Here is a 9,277-nt window from a genome sequence, read left to right as displayed (position 1 = left end):
TATCACACAAGGGTGGGGTGCATAGTTCATTAACATTAATGGGAATACTGTTAGAGCAGTTAAGAATAATTGCTTTACAGTTCTCAATATCAGTTTCATCTGGCCAAGATAAAAGTCCAACAATCTTTATAATTTTGTCCTATTGACACTGGATAATATTTTAATATGCTTTATACGATATGTTTAGATTGCCTTAATAGCACACCTTAGCACACATTTAAAAACACATTTGCCAGTTAATGTAAATGTCAGTCAATTTTATTTTTACAGCACCTTTCATAACAAGTAAACCCAAAGTGCTTTACATTAAAAACAGCATACAAATTAAAACAAGGCATGCATAGTAATAGTTATGACTGTTGACAGATATTAAAAAGGCAATTCAGAAGTCAATGTTCTAATGTAAGTTGATGAACTTCAACAAGGTCCTAGTCAGGTGTTAGGAAACCAGGGCAACCTGATAAGAAATGGGCTACTGGAACAAGAACAAAACACTCGGGGACTATAGGGCGGAGAATATGGAATTACTGGAGTGCTACTAAACAAGTGACCCTAGGGAAAGGGGTTACATGAAGAGGATGTGGGACCAATGGATACTTCGAAACCCAACATCTAAGCTAACCAAGAAACATATACTAGCTCAGTGTTCCAACATCCGCAGTCGCAGACTTATATCACAACCAGAGATTGACGAGGTACAACAAAGATGCTACAGCAAGGGGGAGCCAGGACGCAAGGTCAGCGTCCCCCACTTAACTTTGGCTGGAAAAGGCTGGTCTGAAAGATAGCACAGAGGCACTAATCATGGCAGCACAAGAATAAGCTCTGAGCACAAGATCAATAAAGTCTGGGCTCTACTACACCAGACAGGACCCCAGGTGCAGGCTATGTAAAGATGCCCCTTAGACAGTCCAGCACATAACAGTGGTGTAAAATGCAGGCAGGTACGGCATAACTGGAACGCCATAATCAAGTGGCTGGCATAGTGTACAGAGTATGGGCTGGAAGTCCCGAAGTCAATGTGGAAGGCATCTCCAAAAATGGCAGAGAATGACAGAGCTAAGATCCTGTGGAAATTCCAGATCCAGACTGATAAAATAGTGATGGCTAACCAACCAGACATCTTGGTAGTCGGCAAACAGCAGAAGAAGGTAGTTGTAATAGATGTAGCAATCCCAAGCGACAGCAACATTGAGAAGAAGGAACATGAGAAGCTGGTTCCAGTGGTAGGCTAATCGGAGCCCTCAAACTGGGACAGTGGCTCCAGCAAATTTCAGAAACAACATCTGAGATCTCTGTCCAGAAGAGTGCAGTCCTAGGAATCTAGGAGTCTCAGGCTCCCAGGCGGGGTTGAGGGTCAGGGTGGAGGATGTGTTGGAGCCAATCTGCGCTGCCTGGGGTCTGGCCGTCAGGAAATTTATGATCCAGTCACAGAGGGTGGTGTTGATTCCCAGGTCTCTGAGCTTGGTGACAAGCTTTCAGGGCACAATGTTGTTGAATCTTGAATTATAGTTTATGAACAGCATTCTCACATATGTGTTCCTCTGGTCCAGGTGGGACAGGACAGTGTGGAGGGCAGGCGAGATGGCGTCGTTGGTTGATCTATTAGGCCTGTGTGCAAATTGTGTGCCAATAATGTATCAGGATGAAAGGTCATGGTCCAAAAATAAACATTAATGACGTTATGTGAAAATGTATTATATTTTATAGAAAAATAACATTCTAAATATAAAATAAAATTTTGTCTGACTCAAAGCCAGAGACGTAAGCATGGCTCACAGCACATGAGGGAGAGCGGAAGAGAGAAAGAATACCATAATTCTTGTAATTCTTTGTAGATAAAACTAGTTTAATTTAGTTTAATAAGGAAGTTTAGCAGCACTGCTTTACATTGCTGTAAAACTCTGATTGAGTACTTTTTAGCTGCACGAAATGTATGATTCGTAGTCATTACAGTTTTACAGTACTTTTAAAAATAGAAGAAGAGCATGAGCATGTCAAATTGGGTGGCGTTAATCTACACACATCTGCCCTGGATATTACTAGCGGGCAGCGGTCCTGGGTCTTTAGTACTTCCTCAGCTGGGGAGTTGATCTCAAAGCGTGCATAAAAGTTGTTCAGTTCATCTGGGAAAGATGCATACATTACCTAAGCACTGCTGGTTTTCCAGTCAGTTGTTCAATAATGACATATAATTTGACCTCATCACTCATTACCACACACTGTTGCGCTGTGAGGTAAAAGTTTTCTATTTTGACCTTAAAATTGACGAGGGCAACAAGGTAAAATGTTGATTTCATCATCTGTACAGTGTGACACCTCCTCATCTAATTTGCAAGAACTGTCTTCGAAGTAAATAGGTTAAAAATCAGTGGTCACACTACCTTTTTCTACCAAAATACAGCTAAGTATTAACAGCACAGTCGGACTACAAAATGCTACTGACCCAAGAATAAATAGAGAATGTTTCTGCTGTTTGCAACCAAAACAGAAAAATTGAGCTCTCTGTACCACTTTTAATCCATTAATTATTGCACATCACACACCAGTGACCATCTCCCTTATGGCGTGCCTTATCCTTAGATCCGAGTCACTGCACCACTGTGACAAAAACTACATTGCTGATATGAATTTGCACTGCATAACATCGAAACAGATGGCCAGACGCTTCACTGCTGCATTCTGCTACAGTGGGCAATCAAATGACCTGCTGTCTGTTTTCCCATACAACACTGTTTTACATTTACTACAGTAAACACCAGTCTCTTCTCCTTTACCATACCCAGGGAGCTTGCCTTTAAGCAGAGGGGCTAATTCAATTATACCACAGCAAACTGCGGCAATTAAAAGCACATCATCAAACCAGGCTTGTCAGATAATGCTGTGTTGTACCAAAAATATCTTTACAGCAGCATTTACTGGCCAGGAGCAGTAAGAGGCAGCATTTCTCTTGTCGGCTAAGCCATGATATTCCTGTCACATTTTGGTCGAGTCATTTTAAGAAAAGCCAAATAAGCCAGGGGAGGGAAGAATGACGAGAGAAGAACAAGAAGAGGCGGATTGCTTGTTTATGCTGCTGCATCCGTCCTGGTGTTGCTGAGGAGGGGAATGTGTGAATGACTGAGGCAGCAAAGCAGCTGAGTGAGACTAACAAGTGGTTGCCATGCAGCAGGAGCAAGCGTGCGTGCTTCTGGAGGGAGAGATAGAGAAACGGAATGATAATGAGTAGGAGGCAGCAAGTAAGGGAGCATAAGGAGAGGAGCTGTATCTCCGAGAAGAGACACATATCATAGCTTGATCCAGCCTTTCCCTCGCTCCGTTTCTCTCTTTATCTCTAGCTTTTTGTTTAGATGAGAGGTTAGCCTGGCACATCCAGTATGTCAGCGATGGGTGGATTAATGGATATGTGTCTGAAGAATCCAAGAATGAAGACTTGTTTGCAAGAAACAGCAGCAACAGGTCTGTGAGGATGGAACGATAATGGCGGTGAGATGCCTGCTTTTTTCTTCCTCAGACATCCTCACTAGGGAATCTGTCAATGCAGTGTCTGTCTTTCACCCTACCTCACTTACTCCCTCCCTCTCCTCTCTCACTCTCTCACCATGCATACTTGTGCAGTGTCCCCCCTCATCATTCTACTTCCTTCTCCCTCATCTGTCTTTCCCAATTCTATCTGTTCATTCCCCTGTCCCTGCCTGTTATGTACCCTCCCTCTCTCATCTAACCCCCGTCCCATCCTCCCACTCGAACCACCTGCTGCTTGTGTTCATATGAAAAGATTAAGGAGGAAAAGAATGACTAAAGCAGACTTCCACTTGTGTGACCACACCAATTTTTTGATCATGTTTGGTCAATCGCCGTAGCTTTCTTTTCTCATGGAATTACGCTGTCTGGCAGGCATCTGCTCGCACGCAACAGGTAGAGAGCCTTCTCATCTCAACCAAACATACATAACATCACATCTTCATGAGATGTGGCATTTTCATTGATACCTTACCGCTTTGCCTTTGTTTAACAGCTGGCTATGCACTGCGACACATTGTAATTCCAACCCGATTTAAAGGAATCTAGGCATTGGCTTGTATTGCTGAACCCATTTCCCTGCAGTCTCCCTCACTCTTCTCCTCATGTTTGCATTTTGTAATTTCCTGCAATATTCCAAGAGGAGCAGAGTGAGAGAGAGATCGAAGTCTCTGGGCATCAGTTTGATACCAAATTCAAAAGAGGCTATTTATAGATACCTGTAACCCTTTACATTTTATGGTCAGCTCATTTCACAACATTTAATTGTGGAATTTCTATATTTTTCTCTTTCCCATATCTGTTATTTCCTTCAGCCTACACAGTGTATTGCATTACGTGTGATAATCAATGTGTAATATTTAAATAGGTTGATTAAATGGATCCTCTCTACACAAGAGACAAGACAGCACTAATCTAAATCCCTCATGTAATCTCTGTCCAGGTAACATGCAGGCTTCTAAATGCCTGACCCTATCAGAGGAGAGATGAGGCACCTAGATGGTGGTTTACCATGTGTAGCGTCCACTACAACCACTCCCTTGCTGCCATGAGCGGAAACGACATGATGGCGCACTCTCTGACTCTGGAGCAAAAGACAGCATTTGCCTTCGTGGGGATGCTGCTGGTGTTCCTGGGGTTGCTGATAGTAAGGTGTTTCAGGATCCTGCTGGACCCCTACAGCAGTATGCCTTCCTCCAACTGGGCTGATGGCATCGAGGGGCTGGAGAAAGGGACATTTGAGTACGCTCTTACTTAACACAGGGACACACACAACCATAGATGTCCTCATGAACAGAAATGCCTCTAGACACACATATACATACACAAGGACACAAATACACTTTCACACATGCAAACACACAGAAGCCACAGCCCTGCATAACAATTGCACATGACACACCACTAAGACATCTCTCTGTGAAGGACCCAACTAAGAGACTGAAGCTGTGTATGTTGTTCAATGTGTGTGCACTTTTAGTTCAGAGCCAGTGCGGAGTCTCTCTACTGTATGTGACTACATGTCTGTTGTTGTGTGTGTCTGAGCGAGTGTGATACAGATGCTGTGTCATATTTGCCCTTGTGCCAGGGGGTGTGCATTTCAGCTCATCGATTAACACAGAAATAGCTGAAGCTCCCTTTGACCCATACCTACAAGTTGAATGTCTGTAGATGACAGGAGGTGGATGCTTGTGGGATAGGGTGGGGAGGGTGCAGTGGCATTATTCAGATGTAGTTTGAAGACTCAGGGACAAGAATCCTTAGGTGAACTCAGAATGGAAAACAGAGTGGTTGCACTTCTGCACAGTTGTTCTGCACAGGAATGTATATGGTTGGATACAGGGTATTATGTCAAGCTAATGCTATGTGGACTAATCAAGTCCAATCTGTTGGCGATCCAAAGGAATGTTGCTGCTGCTGCTGTGTGTGTATAGACCGGTCCTTTTCACGGTATCATGCAATGAAAGTCAACTGAACAAACTGTGATTTACATTATGGTGTTACTGTTTCTAAATCATGCAAAAACAACTCTTGGAGTTTGTACTGCTGCTGTCTTTGAGTGATGGTACTGTATGTCGCCACAATTACATGTCTGAATGAAAGAAACTGTTTACGTTTGACACTATGTCTGCAAAGACATATGATGATGTTGATTTATGGACTGTCAATTGTACCGTCTGTTATGCGTTCTGTTTAAAGGTTGGCTGATGCGATCAAGCCAAAGAACTTTTAAGGGAAATAAGGATTGGAAACTAGAAAGGACTCTCGCTCAGCACTGCTAGTTTTCTAATGACAAGGATAAACTCTTGCTACCTGTCTGCAGAGGAAAAGGTCACAAGGAAAACAGGGGTGGGATGTCTGTCAGCACTGGCCGTGACATCTTTTTCCTCTTATTCTCAGCCATCCTCACCCTTTCTCACCTGCTCTCTTCCTTCCAGACAGAGGAAGACAGGACAGTCCTAAACAGAGATTCTGTAATACGGCAGACTAGTCAAAGTCTCTGAGTGTTTGTTTGTTAATTTCTACGGTCTACGGTTTCTCCTTAGTGCTGTTAATCTGCCTTACTGTGACCTTCAATGGGTTTATGTGCCTTCATCTAGAAACATTAGAGCACCTGTTTGCGTGTGTACATGTGTGTGTGCAGGCACGCGCGTGTGGCATATCATGACAGATAGTACGTCTCCTGACCTGTTGCTTGCTCAGCTGGTGGTAGAGATTTCTCATTGATAAATTTGATCCAATGATGTGAAATACTTAAAATATTGTTGGTCAAATCTTTGCTTTTTGGGTCTCTTTTTCCAATCTGTTGACTAAAAAAAGTCATGTTTGTGAGATCAGTTTTACATATTAGCTAGATATTTTAGGTGGCAGGCTATCAAAATGGAATTCTACTATCTGCTATGCTCAGTTCTAAGAAATCCTTTTGTTGGTTATTTGCAGGTTTCTTGGAAAAATGTTTTAACAAATTATTTCTATTGAAAAATGTATCTTATAGATTGAACAATTCCAAACAAAGTGGCATCCTCCGCCAAATCATTCTTAGTAAATTACATACAGGAGAGAATGTTGATATTCATGATTATTGAACAGATTCAATAAACATTACCTTGGTTAAACATTATAGGAAAACAGATGTATACACATGTATTAAAAGAGCTGTTTTAGATACCGCATTTCAACAGCTGACCTTTCCTAAAAGTGCCTCTGACACAGCAGGCCACCTTCCAGCAACTCTGACAATCAAGACGTGTTGCTTTAGTCGTGAGTCCAGTCTGTGAGACAGTTAGAGCCTGAGAATCTGTATAATATGTCTGTAAATTTTACTGTATGGGTAAGTTAGTTAGTTACTTAGTTAGTTAGTTGGTCAGTAGTCCGACTTGAACACTTGATTTGGTCTCTGCAGGATTAGAGCAGCCATTAACCCACCACCCACAGGTCAATCTCTCTTTTTTATCCTTAACCTCTCTCATTTGAATCAGATGATAAAATTAATTCCATGAAGATTTCAGTTTTACAATCTTAATTCAATTACAAAGCACACATAATAGATCATGTTTGATCAGAGATGGGTTTTTTTCCCCCCCAAACTAATATATATAATTAGCAGGACTATGCTGACTGGAGTATATATAGCTGAGATAAGCTATACTTGCAGCCCGTTAAGATGTCGTATCAGGAATCGTGTTTGCTGCACTTTTGCACTAAATCACTTTTTTCATATTGCAGTGAGCAGAGCATAGTTTGATAACATAGATTTTTTTTTTCCTCCTTTGAGCCCTTTGGACTGTAAGTAAAGTGCAGATTCCCTTGTTCTGTAGAAATTGGAGCATATGCACCTGCTACCATGGATTCACCATATACAACAGTATATATGTTCTCATAGGAGCACTGCATACAAATTTACTCACTCAGTGTAGACAAAAGTCTAGCAGCCGTGATATTAAAAAAAGGAATCGCCGTAATCTCAAGTCCAGACTGTAGGAGAGTTAGCGGGGCCTGAGGATCTCGAACTGCACTAAGACAACTGCAGTGTGGCATGAGACAAGAACATGGAGTGGTGGAAAGTAGAACTACTCATGTACTGTACCGAAGTACAATCATGATGGTTTTTTTATCACCTACCAGGAGAAAATATTGTAATTTATACTGCAATACATGTATTTGCTAGCTTTAGTTACTTTGCAAATTTATTATGATGTAATTGTATTGTCATAACTTCAGATAAGATAAAACTTCCTTGGGGAGAAATACACAAGCTACCTAGCAGATAAAGTATTTAAAGTAGTTAAAAGTAGTCCCACCTTATAATAATAATAATAATAATAATAATAATAATAATAACTATTATTATTATTATTATTATTACTATTATTATTATTATTATTATTATTATTAGTAGTAGTATTATTATATAACTGATATGAAATATACATTATTCTTAGATGGGGCGTTCTGCAGTACTTTTACTTATACAGTATTTTAATGCAAATATTTTTGTAGGCCTGTTTTTACTTAAGTAAACATTTGAATGCAGGAATTTTTCTTCTAATAGTATTTCTATACTGCGGAGTAAAAGATCTGAGTACTTCTTCCACCTCTGCGAACAAAGCTGAGGATTAATATCACCATTAGCAGATAAAATGACCTGTTGCAGTCTGACAAAGACAAAGAAGAGAAGTGAGACAAAGGTGGAGGGGAAGAGAAGAACTGTATATGACATTCCATGTGGAACATTTTCTTTCTTCAGCATCGCTTAGTCAGTAAGATTCTTATAGAAAATCTGAATCTGATAAACATTGTAAAATAGATTGCCTTCCTTCTGCACATACAGTAAAAACACGTGCTGGGGTATTTTTCTCAGCCTGCATTACATCCAAGGTCAGATTTGGAGTCATTAATCTGCCTTTCGCTCTGTGCATAAATCACTGTGGTGTATCAGTAATAAGGAAGTTTACCTGTTAAGAGGCCTTTTAAAGGCACTTTAGAAAAGTCATGTGGCTATAAAGAAGTGCCTCCGGCATGTTCCTGTAATTCATGGTGTCATATTAACTCCCATTTTCCTCATGAATATGGCCATTTCTTTTGTGTTAGTCAACCCATTGACTTTCTCTGTTAACACGTTGTGGCAGGGAGAATCATTAGAGATAACATTTATTTCAATTATATAGCTTTTATGGGCCCAATATCTTAGGGACTATATGATTGATTTCCCTCCTGTTATCACACTAGTTCTAGTGATTATATCCTATTATATAAATTTTTTTATCATTCCATATTAGCTTTATCTTTTTCATGCCACAGTAATACACATCACAAAGGGTCTGTAACCTTGAAACTTTTGCTCCTTAGTCGTATTCTTCAAGTGGGAACTTCCATGTAGATGTTTCCCAATGATTCGTCCAAAGGGCCCACAGGTCTGAGTAAATACTATCCATAGCCCATAAATGGCAACCACATGACAATATGTGCTTTTGCTCTGCACCTCAGACAATAATATTAGTAATCAGTTCTCCAGAACTCAGTCAATGAGCGCCTTTATCTCTCGTTTGGCATTTATGACTTGGTTAATCATTAAGCAATGTCTTTGTGTCCCTTAGGATGGAGCAAGGGCATATCTGACACCCCTCATTCAGTTTTCTGATGGTTGATCCAGAGAGTTAGCCAATAGCTGGCAGCCAGTGTATGACCCTGGGATGCAGGGTATAAAGGTATGCCATCTGACACAAACCAAGTTTACGCATAAGAAGAAGCTAAG

At 40.8% G+C, this 9,277-nt stretch overlaps 1 protein-coding gene across 3 annotated transcripts; it reads left to right on the top strand.

The window, feature by feature from the left end:
* The first annotated feature begins 3,087 nt into the window (after positions 1 to 3,087).
* On the top strand, positions 3,088 to 9,184 carry ctxn2 (cortexin 2). Of its 3 annotated transcripts, none has more exons than XM_039794865.1 (3): positions 3,088 to 3,486; positions 4,466 to 4,764; positions 9,120 to 9,184. In XM_039794865.1, exons 2-3 carry the CDS (start codon positions 4,535 to 4,537, stop codon positions 9,139 to 9,141), a joined length of 252 nt encoding a protein of 83 aa, XP_039650799.1. In that variant the 5' UTR covers positions 3,088 to 3,486; positions 4,466 to 4,534; the 3' UTR covers positions 9,142 to 9,184. The 3 variants fall into 3 exon arrangements, with proteins under 3 accessions (XP_039650799.1, XP_039650801.1, XP_039650800.1); XM_039794866.1 differs by lacking the exon at positions 3,088 to 3,486 and adding an exon at positions 3,855 to 3,918; XM_039794867.1 differs by lacking the exon at positions 9,120 to 9,184 and having other exon boundaries at positions 4,466 to 6,282.
* The last annotated feature ends 93 nt before the right edge of the window (positions 9,185 to 9,277 follow it).

The sequence above is a fragment of the Perca fluviatilis genome, chromosome 3 (assembly GCF_010015445.1).
Source record: "Perca fluviatilis chromosome 3, GENO_Pfluv_1.0, whole genome shotgun sequence".
In the NCBI taxonomy this organism is placed as follows: domain Eukaryota; kingdom Metazoa; phylum Chordata; class Actinopteri; order Perciformes; family Percidae; genus Perca; species Perca fluviatilis.
This window is presented reverse-complemented; position numbering and strand designations above follow the sequence as displayed.